We start from the raw sequence: 25,217 nt of genomic DNA, 5'->3' as shown, positions 1-25,217 counted from the left end.
TGGATGTGTTAGCCCAGGCACAGTCTACTAATTTGCTGATGGTAATCAGACAGGAGCTGCTGCTGTGGGAGGGAGCATTCATACTTAGAGATGCTGCCTGAAAGTGCCTGAAACACGAACTTGGAAACTTGAGGCTTAAAGGAATCTTAAAGGTCATCCATTCTAGTTTCTTTTTATCTCAAGCTGAAATCTGCCTCCCTGTGGCTGCTATCAATTGATGTGCAGATAACAAAGCTTGCATATCATACAAGATTTTCTATTTTTAATTTCTGGAAGGAGCTAAGAATAATATGTGCAGGATCCATGTTCCTTATGCCTCTTCATAAGGAAATCCTGGTTTTCTGTGGGCTGGTTAGCAGTGAGACTATTTCCTTAAAAGGTGATAAGAATGATTGTGCTACAGTTTGATCAGTATCTTATTTCAGAAGAGAACCCCCATTTTTATCTGTGGGTGTTTATTTTATGCACTTACATAAAATAATCAGTGTATTAACTACTTTTGAGCCTCTTCTATCTGCAGTGTACGATGCTAAGTTCCAGAGCAGACAGAAGCATTGGTGCCTTATTACGGGCGTATCATTCACACATTGCTTCACTCAACGACATTTATTGCTTTCCGGCAGGCTCTGGTTCTTGCCCTTATGAAGTTTTTGGTCTGTTGTGGGAGAGAATGATTGATTAGTTATCAGTCACGCTGCATTGAAATTATTGTTGACTTTTCCATCCCTTTAGGCTCTATTATCCCTGAAGCAGAGGTTACGTACTGTGCATTACTGAATTTCCGGTATCTAGCACAGAATAGGCACATAATGAATATTTGTTAAATGAGTCTGTGGTTGAATATATGAAGAAAAAGCACAGACTTTGGTGTCTGCTCTGAGCTAAATCCTGACTGAGCATTTGCTAGCCATGAGACTGGGAATAAAGACACAAGCCTTCATAAAATAGGACCTATTTAACAGGGTTGTTGTGAGGACTAAAAATTAGGATATACAGAGTGCTTAGCCTAGTGTTTGGCATATACTTCTAAGAAAACAATGTATATTCTTTTCCTACTGTAGCTCCTTAAGGTGCCTTTTGCATCTGTATAAAAAAACTAAATGAAAATATATTTCTTTTTTTTTTCTTTTTTGAGATGGAGTCTTGCTCTGTTGCCCAGGCTGGAGTGCAATGGTGCAATCTCGGCTTACTGCAACTTCCACCTCCTGGGTTCAAGTGATTCTCCTGCCTTAGCCTCCCTAGCAGCTGGGATTACAGGCACTCACCACCATGCCTGGCTAATGTTTGTATTTTTAGTAGAAACAGGGTTTTCCCATTTTGGCCAGGCTGGTCTTGAACTCCTGACCTTGTGATCTACCTGCCTTGGCCTCCCAAAGTGCTGGGATTACAGGTGTGAGCCACCACGCCTGGCCATGATAACATATTTCTAGAATTCATTGGATTGCTAGTGTTTTGAAATTAAAGATGGCCCCACAGGGGAGGCCCCACCCCTTAACTCTTTGGAAGGAGCATGAGTTAGGTTTACCATCGTAAAGAGGAAATCTATACTGGACGTTTCAAAATCACTGATGGAGTAAATTTGAAATATTCTCATCATAAAAAATGTTAAATATTTGAGGTGATGGATATATTAATTAGCTCGATTTAATCATTCCACATTATGTTCAAAAATCATAGTTATCACTTTGTACCCCATAAATGTATACAACTATAATATGTCAATATGTAATAATAATGATGGTAAAAGAATTAACTCATGATTCTGAGGAAGCTGCAAAAGTCCACAAATTCTGGTAACAGGGGGCTAGACCTCTGGTTGGGTAGACCACAGTTTTCTTTTGGATAGAATCATTTTCTCTTATGATACTTAAAATTCTTAAGGTAATGATGAAATAACTTATTTTTAAAATACCACATAAATTTAAATAACAGTTTATAGTTTCAAATATGTTTGGTTTATTTCTTTCTAATGGGAACAGGATGAAAGGCATATACATTCTTTAAGCCAAACCTTTAGCATCATATTAAATATGTTGCCTGACTTATTGGTGGTGAAGTTGGTAAGACTAAGATAATGACTCTTATGAAGAGCAGCTTTATGGACCACTTCATTCTCCAGCCAGTAAGATAAGTATCATTGGTTTTATCATGTGGTCTTGATTTTCATTTTATATATGTTCACTCATTTACAGCTCAAAAACAAAAGATATGAGGAAAAACTAATTAGAGTTATAGACATTAGATTCTGATTTTAGGATGCATTGTTAATTTCTATATACAAAAACATGAACTTGTGTGTCTTTATTTTGCAAGGAGTGTGCTGTTTTATCTTTCATTTTTAAAATGTTGAAATAATCTTAAAGTCACAAACATTAGAAGCACAGTACATGTAACGTTTTCCCCCTGAATTATTTGAGATTAGGTTGTGGACATGAAGCATCATCACCCTAAATACTTCACCGTATTCTTCCAAGGACACTTTCCTATGTATTAGGTTGGTGCAAAAGTAATTGTGGGTTTTGTCATTACTTTTAATGACCAAGACCACATGCAATTACTTTTGCACCAACTGAATAACTGCAATATGCAGGTTGAGTATCCCTTATTTGAAATGCTCGGGTCCAGAAATCAGTGTTTTGGATTTTGAGCTTTACAGGTGTTGGAATACTTGCAGTTACACTAGTTGAGCATCTCAAATTTAAAAATCCAAAATCTGAAGGTGCTCCCATGAGCATTTTTATGAGCATCTCATTGGTGCTCAAACAGTTTTAGATTTTGGAGCATTTTGGATTTCAGATTTTTTGAATTTGGGATACTCAGCCCTCTAATAACCAAACTCAGGAAGTTAACCTTGGTGCATTCCTACTATTTATTCCTCAAAACCAAGGTACTGTTCCCTGGGGGGTCTTCTGGCTAGTGGAGACTATCTGGGCTCAGGTGTTAGCTTTACCCCTAACTAACAATCACTTAACCTCTCTGTGCTTCTGTTTCTTCCTTTGTGGTGCAGATGATAATAGTATCTGTCTACCTCATAGTGTTACTGCAAACATAATTGTGTGTGTGTGTGTAGAATGGAAGAGTGCCTGGCACATGCTAACCACTGTATGTGTGTAGAATGGAAGAGTGCCTGGCAGTGTGTGTAGAATGGAAGAGTGCCTGGCACATGCTAACCACTGTATGTGTGTAGAATGGAAGAGTGCCTGGCACATGCTAACCACTGTATGTGTGTAGAATGGAAGAGTGCCTGGCACATGCTAACCACTGTATGTGTGTAGAATGGAAGAGTGCCTGGCACATGCTAACCACTGTATGTGTGTAGAATGGAAGAGTGCCTGGCACATGCTAACCACTGTATGTGTGTAGAATGGAAGAGTGCCTGGCACATGCTAACCACTGTATGTGTGTAGAATGGAAGAGTGCCTGGCACATGCTAACCACTGTATGTGTGTTGGCTTTTACTATTAACATACCCCCTTCTCCACTCTGTGTGTGCTGTACTGTGCCTGCACGGTGAGAAACTATAACCCTTTATTCTCCCCTAACCTTGCCTTTCTTTCTTACATGATCCAAGGAATGTGAGAAGCAGCATTAAATTAAAGCTTACGTATATTCTACCCATATCTTGTAGTCATTGCAAAGGCTCTTATATTTAGAGGTGATTTTTTAAAAACCTGCTCTTTGTCCCATTTCTGGAGCTAGAATTAATTTTTAGATACATTCATCCTTTCATGTATTGGGTGTCTACACAGAATTGTCATTGGGAAGTATTTTCAAAGCCCTAAGATGTGCTTTGCAGTGGAAATCTTTCAGGGCTATAAGAATGGATAATTTCCTGGCTATTAGTTGAATAAGAAAGACACATTTTGCCTTTCAGAGATTGTTCAACCATTATGGAAAACAGTATGGCAATTCCTCAAGGATCTAGAACTAGATGTACCATATGACCCAGCCATCCCACTACTGGGTATATACCCAAAGGATTATAAATTATTCTACTACAAAGACACATGTACACGTATGTTTATTGCGGCACTATTCACAATAGCAAAGACTTGGAATCAACCCAAATGTCCATCTGTGACAGACTGGATTAAGAAAATGTGGCACATATACACCATGGAATACTATGCAGCCATAAAAAAGGATGAGTTTGCGTCCTTTGTAGGGACATGGATGCAGCTGGAAACCATCATTGTTAGCAAACTATCACAAGAACAGAAAACCAAACACCGCATGTTCTCACTCATAGGTGGGAACTGAACAATGAGATCACTTGGACTCGGGAAGGGGAACATCACGCACTGGGGCCTATCATGGGGAGGGGGGAGGGGGGAGGGGGGAGGGATTGCATTGGGGAGTTATACATGATATAAATGATGAATTGATGGGTGCTGACAAGTTGATGGGTGCAGCACACCAACATGGCATAAGTATACATATGTAACAAACCTGCACGTTATGCACATGTACCCTAGAACTTAAAGTATAAAAAAAAAAAAAAAAAAAAAAACAGAGATTGTTATATTTTATAATGCAGAGATGGTTTCGAATATATTTAGTTTTTAAATATTCAGTAGGTGGTGTGCTAAAGCTTAGTGTCCTTAGGTAGGCCTCTTGTTACAAGTAGAGGAGGAGATGGGTGAGGGAATTGGTTTGGCTGGCCACCGTTTCTATGAGGAAGGGCACCTGGAAATGGAAAGAAATGAATTGACTACCAACCACATCATCCCCTGGAGGCCATGGCTAGGTTGAATGAAAATGATGGTGTTGGCATGAGTTGGGTGAACCTTATTTTTTAAAAACTGATAGTCATCCAGAAACAGAAGGACAAATAATGTACGTCTCCACTTACCTGAACTTCTATCACTTTGTGGAGCCTGGCTAGCTGAGACCAAGAAGGTGGGTGGAACCGGGGAAGAAGAAGTAGGTGGGAGAAGAAGCAGGTGGGAGAAGAAGCAGGTGGGAGAAGAAGCAGGTGGGAGAAGAAGCAGGTGGGAGAAGAAGCAGGTGGGCTTCCCTGGAGCAGGGCAGCCATGCTGGGAGAAGCAGAAATGAAGTGGAAGCGGGAAGACATCAGCTTTTCGCATGAGCAATCATTTTCAATTAGTAATAATGAAAGGCAGTGAGAACCCTGCTTTTAGTGGGGTGCTTGGGAAGAACAAGTAATTCATGCATTTTAGGGTTCAGTTTGATTTCCAGCTTTGTTTTCTACTGGCTGTCAGCTCCGGGGATACCAAGTACCTGCCTCACCGGCATGTGTATGTGAGCACCAAACATAGTACTTGCCACATTCTAAACAATAAATATAATTTCTCATTATTATCAGGTTTTTCATTACTGTTTCAGTGCCTTCCTCCTACCCCACTATATACTGCGGATCTCTGATTTCTTCCATGTCTGCTTTGTCCTGTGATTCCTGAAATAGAGTCTATTGGTCTCTGTTCCTAATGTAATTGAAAAGGCTCTACAAGCTTTGGATGAGTGAAGGAAGCTGAAATCTTTGTTTTAATCTACACATACTTCTACCTCCCATGTTATAGATGTGGCAACCTTAAAATTGCTGTCTGTGGTGTGGATATTTATTTATGGGGCTAAGCAAGGTAGCCTTGGTTTTGGTTAAGAGAAGGGATCATTTCTATTTAAAAAAAATTTGTGTTAAATATAATTTTAGAAAGAACTTAGCATCTTATCCAGGTCAATGTAAAATTCAAATGAAACACATCACCTCTCCCTACAGGTAGCTCTCTCTTTAGAGAAGAGCTCTGTGCAGAAGACTTATGAATAAATGGAATTTATATATCTCTAATCCTGTTTTTCCTGAATTATGTAATTATTTTAGGTCAGTGATATAGTAAATGAGGTCTGTCATGTTTTGGCTTTGAGTTTCTTTATTCTCACCTATGCTGTGTCCACTGTCTGTAAACAGATACTTAAGTACGTAAAAGACTCTTGTCATTTAAAGGTATCCCACAGGGAATGACAGTAATTACCTGTCAAATGTCAGGTGGCGAGGTACCAGGCATGATGGGATGTTCCAGGGATGAGGCAAGGGTGGAGCTGGAAGCTAGGGACAGGTGGGGTCTGGACAGTCAGACCCCCCTCAAGGGTGAATTCCTGTGTCCATTACCCCTTGTCTGAAAGGGACAGAATTAACTCAGGCCCTACTCAGTCAGGTTGGCAACCCAAGAGGTGAGACTCGTGGGTGGGATGCAACCACCACCCTTCAGGTGCTGGGAGCAGTGATTCTGTCTAGGGGACTATATCATCATGATTCTGGCCGCCTGGTCTTTTTCTCTCTCTCTCTCTTTTTTTTTTTTTTTTTTTGAGATGGAGGCTTGCTCTGTCGCCCAGGCTGGAGTGCAGTGGCGCAATCTCGGCTCATTGTAAGCTCCGCCTCCTGGGTTCACACCATTCTCCTGCCTCAGCCTCCCGAGTAGCTGAGACTACACTGGCCACCTGGTCTTTTTACTCACACTCTGACCCAAAGGGAGAGAAGGGCACTGGCTACATGATCAGAGGTTCAGGAGGAACAAGCATGCTAGTTAGAGAAACCAAGCAGCGTCATTTATATGGACTATACCAGTTTGGTGGTGTCAGGAAAAGGCTGTGACTTCAAGGGTCTGCCATAGCCCAGTGCTGTGGGATGCCTAGTATGAGGCTCAAGCACAATGACAGGCTCCCCAGCTAGTGCATGGAGCTACAGCTCTTCCAATCCCCTGCTCAGGGCAGACCCAGAGATGGGACAGGGTTGTTTTCTCAGGTGGAAAGCTCCAGGGACTACAACTAGGTGGGGCTTGGAAGGCCACTACCACACCAGCCTCTCCCTGCCCCACCACCGCCCCCCCAAGCCTTCTTCCCTTTGGCTAGTGTGGTGTTGTGCTTTTGAAACATATTTTGGGCTGAGTGCGGTTGCTTGCACCTGTAATCCCAGTACTTTGGCAGGTTGAGGTGGGAGGATTGCTCAAGCCCATGAGTTTGAGACCATCCTGGGCAACATAGACCATGTCTCTAAAAAAATTAAAAATTAGCCAGATGTGGTGGTGCACACCTGTAGTCACCGTTATTCTGGGGGCAGAGGTTGGAGGATTGGTTTAACCTAGGAGGTCAAGGCTGCAGTGAGTGTGATCGCCCTGCTGCACTTCAGGCTGGGTGATAAAGCAAGACCTTGTCTCAAGGGGAAAAAAAAAAAAACCATATACGTATACATATATATGTGTGTGTGTGTGTTTGTATACATATATATTTTTTAAATGAACATCTGAGACATGAATATTACAAACGGACTCATCTATTGGAAAAGTGGAAGGTACCTGGGAGATCCACTCTCATGGCCTTTGTTTCTAGAGAGAGCTTACCCTTGCTGAGACACTTACGCTACTAGAGAGCAGTGTTTCTGCACCAGAATCTCCTGGAGGGCTTGTTAAGTTTAATTGCTGGGCTCCATCCCCAGAATTTCGGAATTGGTATGTCTGAGGTGGGGCCTAAGAAGCTGCAATTCCAACAAGTTCCCAGGAATGCTGCTGCTCCAGCGGCCGCATCTTGAGAACTCCTGTGGTAGAGCAATCCATTTATTCATGCTATGAATTTAAATTATATATATAGTTGTCTACCATTACTATAAATATCTTTTCTTGATATGCCTGTCTATGTCTCCTTTGAACAGGTATTTTGATGTTGGACTGCATAAGTTCTTAATCAGGTAAGCCAATAATTTTTATTTTAGGTAACATTGAATAACATGTCTATTATGAAAGACTGAAACGGAAAATCCTTGTTAAATATCTTGATAAATAATGGCATTTGCATATATATACTTGTCAAGAAAACATTGCTAACACTAGTTATTTTGTGTTTCCCAGAATCACACATGATTAAGCAATTAAAGAAATCAATGTTTAAAGTGGCTTATTTCTGAAGTGATAGTTACCTGAGATCTCAGACAGTATAATTCCAACTACTAGGCTGCTGGAAAAACCAATTGAAAAATTAGGAGTGCCAGCTTGTATTCAGACATTAAACAACCCCCTTAACCAATTTTCCCTCCACTGAATTTAGTCTTTTTAAGTGGAATCTTTCAGTTGCTTTATAGTTGTGAAGATACAACCTTGTTCATAATTGAAAGAGATTACAGGTGACAGTTTATATCCTAGTTTATTGGTGATTTTTACCAGAGTTGGCTTATGGGACATATTAATTTCAAATAGCTATTAAATCTAATAGAGGTTAAATGGAAATATACCAGCATTGTAGTTTTAAGAATATGCATATTTTGTCTGCTATCAATTTTGCTGTGTTTTCTAAATGTATTAATATTGAGCATGTATTACTCTAATAATGGTAAATAATGATCATTAAAATGCTTGTCAAAAATATTGAGGGAAGCAGAAATGGTTGCTGAAAGACTGCAAGCTAAAGATGACAAGGAAACCAGAAATTATGTAAAGCGATTTGCTTTCTGCAAGTATGTATCTCTAAATGCTAGTTAATACTGTCTAATAGCCTGATAATTAACAGTCTGTAAACGCAATGTGATTTTTGGGTAAGTGTTAATGTTGGTTTCGTTCTCTACAATGCGTGGCCATCTCCCTACTGGTAAGATGCTCTTTGAGAGGAAGTGTACATAATTGACATCACCTTTAATCCCACCAAAAACCACATTTCCTCTGCACTGGATATGGTGGTGTTCTGAGTAAGGCCATGCAGGCCTTGTCCTCTTTGACCTCTTTTCCAAGGCCTCATCCAAGGCTGCACAGTGAAATCTCCTCGGCTTCCCCCCTACTCAAGGAATATGCATGGTCCTGGCTTTCTCCAGGACCATCCATACTTACTCCACAGATAGTAGAGTGTGAACTGCTATCTTTGACACAGCAAGGTTAAATACATTTTAGCAGGAAGGACAAAGAACCAGCAGTCATAGGAAAGCAGGCATGAGCATTCCATATTTGAACTGATCAGAAGAATCTGGATGTATTATTACTTCAGGGAGTAGTTCGAGTTTTTTATTTAATGTCTTTGGTGCTTTGTATAACTCCCATTGTACTGTTCCCTTATTGCCTTGTAGTGGATGCAAATTTGTACTCTTATTTTTTATAGTAAATTTCTTGAGGTCAGGGATCATGTCTTAGTCACTTATCAATGATTAGATTCAGAAACTTGTATAGGATCAACCTTCAACAAACATTAGTGCTAGCAGGGAATGAATGAGATGAGACGGAAAGGACAAGAGGGGTGAAGCAGGTTGAGAAGAAGCTGTACAGTCATTTATTCAGCAAATAACTTAAGCTTACCATGTGCCACTTACTTGGATATGCCTAGGAATACTGTCACTTGCAAAAACAGACATTTGATTTGAAGCTTTCCATGTGCTTACCCCTTGCCAGGCTTGTAGTTGGAGCAAACGGTGGGTCTGCCTCTGCTATCCCTCCTCTCTTTCCTTCTTCTGGGCTCCAACCCTTCCTCCTATGTTGGGTCTGGAGGAAGGAGAGAGAGTGGTCTAGTGGCTCTAACGTGACTGAGGCTGGGATCCCCTCGCTCTGGCAGGAGGCCCTTGTGGGCAGGTACTGGAAGATGCTCTAACTGGTCACCTTAACCAGCATTCTGTGAAGCGAGCACTATTGGGAGAGTAAGGCTTCTCTCTACCTTGCCATGCTGTCTTCTGTGTTTCCTTTCCCTCATTCGGGTAGGGGGCAGAGAAAATTAGCAGGTTTCTTGCTTATCCTACTGGGGAATGAGAGGTTAGTTTTGCAGGCATCCCTAGCCTCTGGGAGTAGGTCTCTTCCTCTCCCATCACATGACAGCGTGCCCCACTAAGCAAACAACTTAATGACTCCAAGGAATCTCTTCCTCTTTCCTCTTCCCAGCTTGGGAGTAAGGGGTAGGGGTGGTAAAGATGGTGGTTGGGAGCAGAGGCAGTTCTCCATCTTGCAGTGATCCCAGAATGGGGTGGATCTCACCTCTTTATTTGCAGCTTTCTTTAGAAAGTGAGTATTTTCAGGCCGGACTTGGTGACTCACACTTGTAATCCCAGCACTTTGGGAGGCCAAGGCAGGTGGATCATGAGGTCAGGAGATCGAGACCATCCTGGATAACACAGTGAAACCCCATCTCTATGAAAAATACAAAAAATTAGCCAGGCATGGTGGCGGGCCCCTCTAGTCCCAGCTACTTGGGAGGCTGAGGCAGGAGAATGATGTGAACCCAGGAGGTGGAGCTTGCAGTGAGCCAAGATCGTGCCACTTAGCTTCAGCCTAGGTAATAGAGCAAGACTCTGTCTCAAAAAAAAAAAAAAAAAAAAAAAAAAAAAAGTATTTTCAACCATGTGCAGTGGCTTATGCCTGTAATTCCAGCACTTTGGGAGGCTGAGGTGGGCAAATCACTTGAAGCCAGGAGTTCAAGGCTAGCCTGGGCAGTATGAGAAAAAATCCTGCCTCTACTAAAAATACAAAAATTAGCCAGGCGTATTGACACACACCTGTAATCCCAGCTACGTGGGTGGCTGAGGCACGAGGATCACTTGAACCCAGAAGGCCAAAGCTGCAGTGAGCCGAGATAGGGCTGCTGCACTCCAGCCTGGGCGACAGAGTGAGACTCTGTCTCAAAAGAAAAGAAAAGAAAAAAAAAAGAGGTATTTTCTGCTCCCAGCTTGGGAGGGAAGTCAAACCTGATGGGATCCAGCACCATTTATGACTGGACACCTTAATAAGAAGTGTTTCTTTGAGACAATGACCCTGAAGCTAGGTTGAAGAGGGTGGGGGCATGGTGGGGTTAGCAGTGAGGGGATGGCAGCAACAGCTCCTTTAAGAAGATAAGCTGTGAAGGGGAGGAAAGAAAGACAGGGCAGCTGGTGGAGAGGGTGGGTGGAGTGGGTATTTTTTTCTTTTTAATGGGATGAACTCTTGTATTTAGCCACCAGAAGGTCTTAAGTGTCCTTTAGACTTAGAGAAAGCAGTTTCATTTAGGTGGAGAGAAGTAGAGCCTGATTGCTGGGGGGAGTGAGTGGCCCCTTAGTAACCTCAGACAGCAATGGCATTTTCTTGTAAATATATCATTAGAGAAAACCTTAGAGGGTTGGAAGAGTGAAAGGGATGGTCCTTAAGGAATCCTTCTCACTCTATAATGGCCAAGAGAAGAAAATATACTTCCCTTTGTAAAAGAGCAAATATGGGAGAAATTGTCATAGGTTTCCTCCTCCCCTCTAAGATTAACTACATTTATTAGCTCCAACAAGCTCTTAATGTGCAGTTTGGCTTGTCAGGCTGTATTGAATACTTAGTGTTTGGCTAAAAAAAACAAAAAAACAAAAAAACTACAGCATGCCTGAAATTAATCAGCTGCATCTTTTAAATTGATGGAAGTCATGTCAACTTCTCTGGAATGACGTAAATTTCCACAAAGCCAAGAGCCCTATCTTTGATCTCAGACTAGGCATTTGCAAGGAGGGACATGCTTCCTTTTAAACCTTGAAGTGCTCTACTGAGCCATGGGGGCAGGAAGGAGCTGTCACACTTAATGAAATGTGGGCATTTTTGGTATTAGTGTTTTGTGATGACTGTGGGAAAATTCAGTGAGCTCAGTTCTGCATCTTATAGAAATCATAGACAGAAGCAGCAACCACAACTCACTTAGGAATGGCCTCAGAAGAAGCCTACTGGCTGGAGTTCTTAATGTGACACTGCGTAAGAAAAGCTGACCAACCTGGAGAAAGAGATTACAGAATAAAAATCTCTGTTTCATTATAGATAACAGGGTGGCTTGTTTAAATTTAGCTTAGTTTAGCTTTGGCAAGAAAGTAAATGATTTTTGGTTTGATTCTTGCTGACTGAGGCATGTTTCTTTTTCTTTCTTCTTTTATCTTTGAATAGATATGGGGTTTTGCCATGTTTCCCAGACTGATCTTGAACTCCATGAGCTCAGGCGATCCTCCCGCCTTGGCCTCCCACAGTGCTGGGATTACAGGCGTGAGCTACTGCACCTGGCCAGCATTTTCCATCTTACTCAGAATTGCAGCCAGCACTGTCTCTTTTAAGACAAAGGTGTACATGTGGTCTCACTTATATGTGGAATCTAAAAAAATTGAACTCATAGAAATAGTAGAATGGTAGCTACCAAGGTCTGGGAGTGGGAATGAAGAAATGTCAAGGAATACAAAATTTCAGTTAGACAGAAAAAGGAAGTTCAAGAGCTCTATTGTATAATAGGGTGACAATAGCTAATAATGATGTATTCTTGAAAATTGCTAAGAGAGGAGATTTTAGGCTTTCTCACCACAAAAAAAATAAGTATATGAAGAAATGCATGTGTTAATTAGCTTGATTTGTCTGTTTCACAATATGAACGTATTTCAAAACATGTTGTACACCATAAACATATACAATTTTTGTCAGCTAAAAAATAATATTTTAAAAAAGATGAATGATACTTGTTTTGTTCCGTCCCCTACCTCTGACTGCTCCTGTCTGACCACCTCAGGTGGGGCAGTAGTTTTCAGTGGAGCAGGATGACATCGTGACTAAAAAAAAAAATTGACACATTGTGTTTGTATTTATGGGGTACAATTTGATGTTTTGATATATTTATGTTGTATAATGATCAAATCGGGGTAGTTAGCATATCTGTCATCTCATGCATTTGTCATTTGTAGTGAGAACATGCTGTATTTGGTATTATACAATAACTTTGATATAATATACAATACCTTACTATTAACCATTGTCACTCTACTGTGCAGTTGAACACCAGAACATACTCTTCCTATCTAATTGAAACTTTGTACCCCTCACCAGTCTTTTCCTATCCTCCCCCTCTACCCCATCTATGGTAATCACTGTTTTATTCTCTGCTGCTGTGTTATGAATTTTTTTAAGCTTCCACATGTCAGTGAAATCATGTAGTATTTGTCTATGTCTGGATCTTTTCAGTTAACATGATGTCTTCCAGATCCATCCATGTTGTCACGGATAACAGGATTTCTTTCTTTTTTCTGGTTGCATAGTATTCCATTGTGTTGCCAAAATCAAATAATATATAGAGATGAATCTCTAAATTTAAAACATTTTATTTGGCCCCAGGCACGGTGGCTCATGCCTGTAATCCCAGCACTTTGCGAGGCCTAAGCAGGTAGATCACTTGAGGCCAGGAGTTCAAGACCAGCCTGGCCAACATGGCAAAACCCTATCTCTACTGAAAATACAAAAATTAGCTGGGTGTGGTAGCACATACCGATAGTTCCCGCTACTTGGGAGGCTGAGGCACAAGAATCTCTTGAACCTGGGAGGCAGAGGTTACAGTGAGCTGAGATCATACCACTGCACTCCAGCCCTGGGTGACACAGCAAGACTGTGTCTCAAAAACAAACATATGGGAAGCAAGAAGTTTCAATTCAGGGCATACATACAGACCAGGTGGTCTTCCGTATGTCCAGAGAACAAACAGAAAGTTGGGAGTTGTATTAGACAGAGAAATGTTATGTATTGTTTTGAAAGAAAGCTCATTGGCACTAGAGAGGCTTTTGAGAGATGGTAAGCTCTGACTGGTGACTGATGATAGTAAATAAAACCAGTGTTAGAGTCTCGGGAGGTCATTTCAGCAGCTACTGCGTAAAACTGGTCTTAGGGTTACAGCAGACTGTTTCAGCACCTGAGCTTGTGGAACATTTAACTCTTGGAGCAGGTGCTATGTGTCCCAAGTGCTTTTCTTCCCTGGCCCCTCAACTCTGATTTAGTTGGGCATAACAAGAGTGATCCAATTTGTATAATTAACTTTCACGGTATGTATATGCCACATTTTCTCTATCTGTGCATCTGTTGTTGGACACTTGAGTTGATTCCATCTCTTGGCTATTATCAATAGTGCTACAGTAAACATGGGAGTGCAGATATTTCTTCAATATACTGATGTTCTTTCCTTTGGATGTATACCCAGTAGTGGGATTGCAGGATCATATGGTAGTTTGGTTCTTAATTTTTTGAGGAACCTCCAAACTGTTTTCCAAAGTGGCTGTACTAATTTATATTGCCACCAACAGTGTGTAATGTAAAGGGTTCCTTTATCTGCACATCCTTGCCAACACTTTTGTTTGCATTTTTTTTTTTTTTTTTTTTGAGGCAGGGTCTCCGTCACTCTGGCTTTGGTGCAGTGGCATGATATGGCTCACTGCAGCCTCAGCCTCCTGGACTCAAGCAATCTGCCTGCCTTAGTCTCCAAGTAGCTGGGACTACAGGCATGCACCACCATGCTCAGCAATTTTTTTTTTTTTTGGTAGAGACAGGGTCTTACTGTGTTGACCAGGCTGCCTTTGAACACCTGAGCTCAAGTGATTCTCCTGCCTTGGCCTCCCAAAGTGATGGGATTACAGGTATGAGCCCCCACACTTGACTTTTTTTTTTTTTTGGTCTTTTTGGTGATAGCTATTCCAACTGGGATGAAGTGGTATCTCATTGTGGTTTTGATTTGCATTTCCCTGATGATAGGTGATGCTGAGTATCTTTTCATATGCCTGTTGGCCATTTGTATATCTTCTTTTGAGAAATGTCTATTAAGATCTTCAGCTCATTTAAAAACCCTTTGTTGTTTTGTTTTTGTTTTTTTTTTGAGACAGAGTCTCACTCTGTCACCCAGACTGGAGTGCAATGGCATGATCTCGGCTCAGTGCAACTTCGCCTCCCGGGTTCAAGTGATTCTCCTGCCTCAGCCTCCTGAATAGCTGGGATTACAGGCGTCCACCACCATGCTTGGCTAATTTTTTATATTTTTAGTAGAGACAGGGTTTCACTATGTTGGCCAGGCTTGTCTGGAACTCCTGACCTCATGATCCACCCACCTCAGCCTCCCAAAGTGCTGGGATTACAGATGTAAGCCACTGAACCTGAACCATTCTGTCTTTTTAATTGGGGAATTTGATCCATTGACATTCAAGATTATTATTGGTAAGTAAGGACTTACTCCTGCCATTTTGCTAATTGTTTTTTGGTGGTTTTGTAGATCTTTTTTTCCTTTTTTCCTCTCTTGTTTTTTTTCCCCTCTGGTTTGGTGGTTTTCTGTGCTGCTAAGCTTTTTTTCTTTTTTCTTTTTTCTTTTTTTTTATCTTATTTGTGTATCTGCTATAATTTCTTTCTTTGTGGTTACTATGGGATTAACATAAAGAGTGCTGTAGTTATAATAGACTAACTTTTTAAAGCTGATAACTTAACTTTGGACATATGACTTTTAAAAGAGGACCTGATGCTATCCTTCTCTCAGTGTCTCTGAAACATTAAATTTGTCAATTGATAATTTTTTGTTACTCTTTAACTTACAGATTTAAAATCAGAAAAGTATTCACCTGAATTTTGTTTTCGATATTATTTATATGTATCTTTTAATTAGTTTCAAATACATATTTCAAATAAGAATCTAGCTTTTAAAAAAATAGCAAGATAAATTTTATCATCACTTTTCGTATTTACTCCAGAGACCATGTGTGAGTTCATCCGAGCCACTACTTCTGTCCTAAGGAGAAGGACTTGATACCCTCTCAGGACTAGTGGAAATGCAAAGTATGGAAATAATTCCACTGATACTTCTTAGGCAAATAGAACAAGGCAGTGAACCTCTGGCATGGCCCTGAAGCTATTTGAGAAGATCTCTGGAGATCTTAATATAGTCCTTAATAGAGTCCTTAGAAGATAAATTTTTTCACAAATAAATAGATTTTGCCTATTAGAATGGCAAAGGCCAACATTTTTATGAAATACATGTGCCCTTTTGAAGCATGATTTTGTTATGAAAGAGAAGGTAGAAGAGGACAACTATTCACTTGTAGTGTCTTTTGTTCTTCTGGAGGTTGGTGCAGGTTTTCCATGAAGTCTAGAGTGTATCTTTGAATGGCCAGAAGGGCAGCAAATTTCAGCAATATGGGAGTTGGTGGCTTACTGAATTCTGAAATGATTATAAATGATATTGCCTGCTTCTGGTGTTTTCCTTGTTGATACCCTATACCTGACCCTTTCATAAAATTAGGCCTACAACAGAACAGAATTATTATTTGGGCTAAAAATCATTGGCATTTTGAATTTTATGAATCACAGGGTAATTTTTAACTTTCTTTATCTTGGATACCACAAGTCTATCACTGCATTTGCTGTAGTTAATTGTAGCATTCCTGGTATGGATGAAGAAGTCTGGTCACCATCATCTGAAGTGTTTCTTGGACTGTGTGATGTCTGAAACGTTCAAAAAATCTGCCTTGCGTCTTTAAGAAGCGAGGTGGTCAAATGAAGGATTAATTGAGGCTCACGCACTCCCTCTGAGAAGGAAGAGAGCTGAAGATGAGCCACTGTCTTTTTGGTGTCCCCTTAGGACCGTTTAGACCTATTTGGGCTCTGAGCTGCCCTGGAAACAGAAAGAGAGAGGCACGCATTTGATCCTGGAAGTAAGACCCAGATGGTAATGGGAAGTTAATTAGCATCCGTATTCAGTTTAGCAGTTTACAACCAGCTAAAACACATGCCTGTTCTGTGTCTACCAGGAAAGAAAGATGAAGTCATTGTGTGTGTGTGTGTGTGTGTGTGTGTATATATATATATATATATATATTTTTTTTTTTTTTTTTTTGAGATGGAGTCTCGTTCTGTCACCCAGGCTGGAGTGCAGTGGCAGGATCTCAGCTCACTGCAAGCTCCGCCTCCCAGGTTCACGCCATTCTCCTGCCTCTGCCTCCCGAGTAGCTGGGACTACAGGCTAATTTTTTTGTATTTTTAGTAGAGATGGGGTTTCACCGTGTTAGTTAGGATGGTCTCTATCTCCTGACCTTGTGATCCTCCTGCCTCGGCCTCCCAAAGTGCTGGGATTACGGGCATAAGCCACCACGCCCAGCCCATTATGTATATATTTTTAAACACAGAGGTGACAACTCAGAGGCAAAAAATACTTGCTCTGTTACATGGGATTTTAAACTTTGTATTTTGTAAATGTAACATAAAGGTCGGTTTCTGTTTAAACAGTTTTTAATAGTGATATAAAAAGTGAATGAGCTTATTAAAACACCGCTTCCACCTGAGGTGAGTCTAAAGTGTGTGTCTTTGCGGCCCTAATTAGGCATTGCGGATCATCTTTTAGTGGCATCCAGAGGGGAGAAGTGACACCTGGGAGGAGTCCCCAGGTCTCTTTTATCCCCGCCTGATGAAAACTCATCTCCTTTGAAGTGACTGCAGTATCAGTTTCTTTTAAACTTTTCTTTGATTCCACCAGAAAGAAGCTAAGGATCTGTATGATGTTCTTGTACTAAAGTGTTTTAAATAAAAAGTGAAGAACATGTGAGTGAAGAGACCCAGGTAACCAAAATAGGCCCCAGAGAGGCAGTTAATGAAAATGCAGGCAGGGTGCTAGAGAGAAGTCCGCTGGCTCCCATGGAGCTGGGAACCCCCTTCCATTGTTGCTCCTGCACCCAGTCATTTTCCAAATCGCACTGACTTTGTCTTCTTAACATCTCTCACATCCACCCTTTCCTTTCTGTTTCTGGAGGAAAAGAATAATATGTACCTTTGTCTGTGAACTGGGCTTCTTATCCCACAGAGCTGTGATGAGGTTTAATAATACATGCTAATCACTCAGCTCTGTGCCTGGACATGATGGAAACTCAAGGCTAGTTTTATCTCCCTGCCCCCCACTTCCCAGTCCCACTTTACCTCTGGAATCAGAGTAACAGGATTTGAATCCTGGCACACTCTTCACTCTTTCTACCCGTGACTTTAGATAACTTATGTAACCTTTCTAAGACCTTGACTACTTATCTGTAAATGGGAAATCACAGTTCCTGGCTCAAGGAAGTTGTTTGCCAGGGTTGAATGGGATGAAGTGTGTCAAAAGTGTTTTAGGGGCCATAACACTCCATGCAGATGTTAGTTGTTATTCAGGTCTTCATTTTCTTTCCAACCAAGTTGTCCGAGCCTCCTCCTAGTCCCCTCACCTTTCATAGCTTTTCTTTCATTTTGCTTATGGTCACCCACCAGTCTCACAGAAACCCAGCCCTGATGCTGCCCCTCCCTCCTCAGAACCAGACTTTATACAACCTCATCTCCTGGGCCCACCACAGTGGGTCTTCAGGCTACCTTTCCATCTCATCTCACCGTTATTCCCTTTGTGCTACTGCCACTTGGGACCAAATGCTGCTTTTTGCCCCATGCCTCGCCATCTCCTGGCATCTTTGTTACCTATATCAGAAGTGCCTGTGCTTCCCCCATTAGTGCATATCCAAATCCCACCCGTCTCAGTCCATCTCAGATGCTGCCTTCTCTGTGCAGCCTTCCTCCCTCTACCTCGATAATGCTATCTCCCAAGCCTCCTGGATCCTGGAAATCTTCCTGGATACTTTAGATCCCCAAGCTCTACTTCTGGGAATTGGGCTAAGTAGATTTGGATAGAGTCTAGCAATGAGTATAACTGTGAACCACTCCCAGTGACTCTGATTCTTAGGGGATTTTGGGACCCCAGCTTTAAATATAGTGTGTGTTTGCATGTGTGCACATACATGTTGCAGCCCCCTCCCAGGTAGCCAGCAGGATCTGACTCATCTGGATCTTCCACATAGTACCTTACAATGTCTAATGTCTAGAGGGACTCCTAAACATGTTCAGATAAATAAAGTTTATTTTCAAAAACGTAAAAGGACTTAGTAACCATGTAATTTTCTTTTCATTTAACCCATTTATTTTTATACCAAATTAAGTGCCCTAAGCACTATTCTAGGTGCCAGGATCAAAGCAGTGACAAGATAGACAATGTCCCTGCCCTCTCTTTGCTCACATCCCAGTGAGTAAATGAGAAAACAAGTAAGCAGTGTGTGATGACATGGGTGAGTGTGGAGGACGTTAGCTAAATGAAATCAACCACTCACAGAAGAACAAGAACTGCATGAATCCACTTTTATGAGGTATTTAAAATAAACTCAGAAGCAAAAACAAAAATAGAATGATGGTTGCTGGGGGTGGGGGAAGGAAGAGTTGCTAATCAGCAGGTATAAAGTTTCAGGTAGGCGAGATACATAAGCTCTGGACATCCACTGTACAGCATGTGCCTGTAGTTATCGGTACTGTATGGTGTAGTTAAAAACCTGTTAACAGGTTAGATCTCATGTTAAGTGTTTCTACAATAAAATTTTTTTTAATGGAAGAACAAAAAGAACCCAAGTAAGCAAGCACTATCATTCCCTTGATGTGATGGAGGGTGCAGGCGTGAGTGCGACGTTTGAAGGGCTGGGCAGGAAGGCCCTCTTTGAGGCAGTGGGCGACACAGAGATGAGTGAGGAGGAAGAGGTCACCGGGGAAAGGGCCAGTGCTGGACTGTTCGAGCCAAAGGGAAGTACAAGTACCCAGCCCCTGAGTGGCAAAGGAATGTGCTCGAGGAACAGAAGGGGAGCCTGGGGCTGGCCAGTGGAGGAGCAAGGAGTCCTCCGTGAGGCTGGAGGAAGAGGGAACAGTCAGACTGTGATGAAGACTGAGCTCCATTTTGAATGTGATAGGCACCCTTGAAGGGTTTTAAGTAGGAGAGTGACAGGATCTGATTTACATTTTCGAAAGTCACTCTGACAGACTTAGGTGGGAATCTAGAGAAACTGGGAATTTTGAACCTCAACCATGACTGGGCTTCTGCACCATGAGCTGGAGCCTCCTGGTCCAGGTCTGTCCTGCTACTCGGGGGTTTCTCAAACAGACAGCTGCTGTGAAAGCTTCACTGTATTGAGCAACAGCAGACCTCAAATACCTCTTAATTTCTTTCTGCTTGCCTGGTGTGTTCTAAAATATGTAATTATGCACGTGAACATTAACTTGGAGGCAGTTAAGTAAGGGTCGGTTGTGGCAGTAGACTCTCTCCAGAAGTATGGGCAGCTGAGTGGAGTTGGGGTCAGGGCTACGAAATGTACTTGGGATAGAGGTTTGCAGTTTTCCCAGGATTACAAGTACCTACCTTGTCTTCTGGCCACTCAGCAAACCAGGGCTTCGGCCTCGTCACTGGTTCGTCTCTCTTGCTTGGCCATTAGTTAGTGAGGTCTCTGAAGGCCCAGTTCTTAGCCATCAGCACCCTTGTGTTGACGCCCACTCCCCTTGGGTGTCAGCCCATCTTAGGATACAGAGACCCTCTAAGTCCACAAGGCTGGCTCCTTCTCTGAGACTTCCAGTGCAATCTGTCACATACTGTGTTGGTGTGTTCTCCCATTTCTTGTCAAAAATTAAATCCCCTTCCAGGCTTTCCCCATCACAGTCATGTCAATGGCCAAGACAACATTCCTTGTCCTTCAGATGCAAACACTTGGACTGCTTTGGAGTCCTTTTCTTATGTTCACAGAATGTTAGAATGGAAGGGCCTTGATGATGATGCTCCACATTTCACTAATATTTCATTTTTAGAAGATTTCTCAGGTTCACTCCTCACCCTGATCTTGCTGTTACCACTTTTGAGGAAAAATTTGTTAGAATTATTTGTCTTCCTGGCTGTGCTATATTTGAGTTTATTAATGAGAAAGTCCAGGTTTAAAAAGAAAAAAAGAAGAGAAACTCTCCACACTTGGGAATTGAGATGCATAATTTAGTTCCTACCATACATAGCTTTGTCAATACAGATGTTCCTGTGAATAAATGCATCATTTAAAAAAATCAAAAAGAGCCCCTGGTGACTTGTTTGAGGTATTTGCAATGTAGAAACGTAGTTTTAAATGTAAAAAGCTCTGAGTCAGGGATGCTGCTTAGCAAGATGGGCTGTGAGATCCATGGTCTTAGGCCAGTACAGATGGGTTATTTACTTGACAGGCCATTTGCTAAGTGTTGGCGCTGCCTTCTTTTGAATTCTCTTATGCGTGGGGGATCTTTCTGCCTTATGAGGTTGCTGCATCTGGTAGAAGCCATAAATTTTTTTTCTTCCTTGCAGGAAGAGTCTCAGATCCCCCGTGCCTGAGATTAGATTCTGAAGAGAATGGTAGGTGGGCAGAGGTGGGACCTGAAGTGCATTCTGGTGAGGGTGGTAGTGGTGATACCCAGCTTGAAGGGACAGAGGTCCTGGGGTGGAGTCCTATACCCAGCACTGGAGATGGGGAGCCCCTTTTCCTGAGTCCAGTGGCAGACATGGTTGAGTCCCCACTGGAGCAGTGGTGGTATAATTTGTCAGCAGTTCTGACTGCATCACCTCTGAGCCTGGCTCTCTGGCCCTTTCAGAGATTGTGCAAGCTGCCTAACCTTCCTTAATAAACTAACCAGAGTGGGTTCTGTTTTTTTTTGTTGTTTTTGTTGTTGTTGTTGTTGTTTGTTTGTTTGTTTTGCAACTGAGATAACTAATATAGTTACCAGCTGGACATTGGAGATGCCTAGCTCAACAGGGGGAGCACATGATCTTTAGTTAGCTTTGCCTGTGAGCTGCATCAATTCCACATACCAGAATTAAACAAAATTAGAGCTATTTTTGCATCAGTAACAGAAGCAGCCTGTGGAATGGAAAGGGCATTGGATCAGATGCAGAAGACCAACACTCTAGACTGCTGTACCTCTCTAGCTGCAATGGTTTTGTGTGAGTTGCTTCTGTTTGGGCCTTAGTTTTCTTATTTGTGAGATGAGAGAATTATACCGGATAAACTCTAAGGTCCCTTCCAATCTCAACAGCCTCTGCTAAGCAGCCTTGCTGTTTCTAATATTAGAGAGCAGCTTCTGTTGTCTAGATCTGTGCCAGCCAATACAGTAGCTATTAATCACTCATGGCTATTTAAATTTAAACTACTGAAATTCCATAAAATTACTGTGATGTTGTGATATAATATGAAATATATATTTGGTCTCTGCCTCCCAGTTTCCAGCACAGAGCTCCTAAAACACTTAGGGGCACTAGGATAATATTTTGTCCTGATATTTGGTCTTTGACCCCAGTTCCTGATACAGAGTTCTTAAATCCCTTGGAATTTCCTGAGTGATCAGAGCATCTTTTGTTCTAATGAGGCAACTCTTGATGGGCTTCTGGATAGCATCAGGATGGGGGCTGGGTACCAGGGTAACCAACCACATGCTAAGAGGATGGGAACTTTTAGCCCCACCCTCATCACCACCTCCCAAGAATGCAGAGGCTCCTTCATTCTCTTCTTTCCTTTAATGCATGTGTCGCCCCCTCCTCCTGCATAGGCTGGCTCAGCACTCAGCTCAGACTCCCCTGGAAACGTCAGGTGCTCCCTTGCAGCATGGTGTGTGGTCTCTCGCGGTTTTGCAGCGCAGGCTCCCATGGCTGACTGCCTGGGTTTGTGTGCTGGATGCATTACTCTTGACTGTGTGACCAGCTTAACAGCTCCGTGCTTCACTTTCCTCATCTGTAAAATGAAGACTAATAATAATACCTATTTCACAGGAGGTTTTTGAGGACCAAATAACATAGTACACTTAGAGTGCTTAGAATAGTGTCCAGCAGTAATACAATGGCGGTTAGCCATCACCGTTATCAGCATCATCATTTCCCTGGCTATCTTGTCATTCTTTGGGATCTTAGCATACTGAGTGGCAACACTTTTAAAAAGAAAACAATAAAGAAAATGAGTGATTCTGCTTTTGCTTAAGATTTGGCGATTCTCAAGTAAGCTCCCTGAGGGCCAGAATTGTGGGCTTGCTTTCTTCTGCAATTTCCTTTGAGCACCTGGCAGAGGATGGTGTGCCAACAGTGTGGCACTATTGAGTGGAGCTGCTGTAGACTAAACCCAGGCCATCTCTGGTATGTACTAGCCATGTGAATTTATTAGCGAATATTTAATAGCACTGCTTCAGTTTCCCCATCTGTGAAATGGAGACATTGTCACCTTTGAGAGAAAAGTTAGATACTTTGAAACTCTGAGTTAAATCAAGCAAATAAATAAATGGGTGAACTCAATCACTCTGAATGCATAAACCCATTCATTTATATATCAGATGTTTTTTTAGCATCTACCATGGGCAAGAAACCCTACTTGTTCTTGGAACACAGCAGTGAGCAAAAAGACATGCAGTTCCTAACCCCTGGGAGCTTATTATGCTTTAGGAGCAGAGAGGTGTTCATCAGGTGATCATATGTGTATCAGCAAAAGTATAGCAACCAGTAATGCTGAGAGAGAGACACATGGTTCTGCAAGTGTGTGTCACAATGCACCTGACCCAGGAGTGGTGCAGGGACTAGTCATGGGGAAGGTTCTCCCAGGATCTTTGGGGTGGAAGGTGTAGGGAAAAGCATATCAAACCCCTGTGGTGGGAGGAGCAGGGTGCGTCACAGGAGGAAGAAGAGAAAGAAGGTTCTTGTGTTCTGGGCACCAAGAGTGAGGGGCATAGTAAGACTGGTAGATTGTCCAGGGCTGGGCCATGTAAGGCCTTGAATGCCATTTTAAAGATCAAAGTCAGTTTTAGGTGCTAAGCAATAGACTGGAAATGAATGACTAAGGAGTTTCCTAGGGAAACATAACTGTAGTTAAAAATTATGTGTGCAAATGTATCCTAGCATGTCTAAAGTTCTCATTCAGATGATGTAATTAACATATTGAAGGGAGAAACTTTCACTAGAAAATGCGTAGTGTAGCCTATTAATATGTGGAAGTGGAAGGATCTGTTGTGAGGAATATTATCACTAATCTGTTACCAATCATAATCGCAATGTTTGCAATGATGTACATTTTTATATTAATTAGGGTAGATTCATTTGCATTCAGATACCCTTTCCTGAATGAGAAAAATGTGATAGTACCATTAGGGGACATGGAAATCGGGCATACCCTGGATCTGTAGAAATCTGTGATGCACCTCTGTCCTGGTTTGTCTGCAAGTCAAAATCCCCATGTGCTCATACAAATTGTTACCCCTGGGATATCATCCATTGATAAGTGCAGCCTTGGAACCTTGGGGATATTTTCAAATGTTGGTCAACATATAAGATCAAATTTTGTTAGAAAATGGAGGCCGGATGCGGTGGCTGATGCCGATAATCCCAGCACTTTTGGAGGCTGAGGCAGGCGGATCACCTGAGGTCAAGAGTTCGAGACCAGCCTGGCCAAGATAGCAAAACCCTGTTTCTACTGGGAAAAAAAAAAAAAAAAAAAAAAAAACAAACAAAAAAAAAACATTAGCCAGGTGTGGTGGAATGTGCCTGTAATCCCAGCTACTTGGGAGGTTGAGGCATGAGAATTGTTTGAATCCAGGAGGTGGAGGTTGCAGTGAGCCGAGATGGTGCCACTACACTCCAGCCTGGGCAACAGAGCGAGACTTCGTCTCAAAAAAAAAAAGAAAAAAAAATGGGGATATTTGTTGTTAAGCTGATGTACATCAGACAGAACACTGAATTCAGCTGTGAGGAGCGGTGACATCAACGTGGTACTGAGAGATCAGTATTTGTTGCGACTTGTGTAAAATTTAATCCCTACTCTAGCTATGTGGTACCTTTTGAACATTCTTGTGGCTTTTAGGGAATTTCTAGCCTTATGTACTCTGCCTCCTCAAAGTACAAGTCAAAAAGTCACTCTCTGGGCCTCTCTTGCAGCTAGTACCCCAGTGTATCCCAGGCCCAGCTTCTCAGGGACATCAAAGGGTTAACTGTGATTCAGAAGAGTATCATGGGAATGAGAGGGCCTCCCACAAAACTATTTCCAGCAAAGATGGTAGAGAGACATGCAGCTTTCCCTGCAGCATAAACAGGGTTCTGCAGCACAGGCGTCTGCAGCACAGGCATCTGCAGTACGAGCACGGTGCTTCTGGCGGTGTCACCAGAAGCAGGGTGAACTGGAGCAGCCTCAGGGAGCAATGGTCTCCCAGCCTGATTTGCTGGCCCACCCAGGTATTTTGTGAGCACATGTCCTTTAATAAATTCCTTTTCTGCTTAGTTAGAGTCTGTTGTTTGCAACTAAAAACTGAGTTATATATCAGACTATATAAATAAGCACGGTAAAGACAGTAATTCATTCTGTTCTCACAGCGACTCAGTGTTGAAGAGGCACCATGTGAGTCTTGAGGTAACTGGATAAAGTTTAATCCTTTGGTTGTGCTGCCAGTTCAAATGTTTCTGCTATGATGTCGGGTATACAAACTTGGAAAAGCTCAGGTTATGTAAAAGTGCACACAAAAATCATAGGATTTGTGGGAAAAATAGAGTTGAGTAAATCATTCAAAATCTATTCAACTTTGTCCAGAGCACCAAGAAAAACAGTAACAGTCCTAATAAGGATCTTAGCACATTTGAAACGTCATGTTGAATTCCTAGGAAAT

General features: G+C 41.9%; 1 protein-coding gene across 3 annotated transcripts in view; it reads left to right on the top strand.

Moving 5' to 3' along the window:
* The window catches only part of HHAT (hedgehog acyltransferase), a 377,292-nt gene that overhangs the window by 186,295 nt on the left and 165,780 nt on the right, over positions 1-25,217 (top strand). For all 3 annotated transcript variants that reach the window (XR_004058941.1, XM_030936771.1, XM_030936770.1), the window contains one exon: positions 7,664-7,699. Coding sequence is in view for 2 of the 3 variants with exons in the window: in XM_030936771.1 (XP_030792631.1) it covers positions 7,664-7,699 (36 nt within the window). In the remaining variant the exon portion in view is untranslated. The remainder of the gene's footprint in view (positions 1-7,663; positions 7,700-25,217) is intronic.

This window comes from Rhinopithecus roxellana, chromosome 8 (assembly GCF_007565055.1).
Source record: "Rhinopithecus roxellana isolate Shanxi Qingling chromosome 8, ASM756505v1, whole genome shotgun sequence".
In the NCBI taxonomy this organism is placed as follows: domain Eukaryota; kingdom Metazoa; phylum Chordata; class Mammalia; order Primates; family Cercopithecidae; genus Rhinopithecus; species Rhinopithecus roxellana.
The sequence above is the reverse complement of the archived record's forward strand: the minus strand, read 5'-3'. Positions and strand labels throughout refer to the sequence as shown.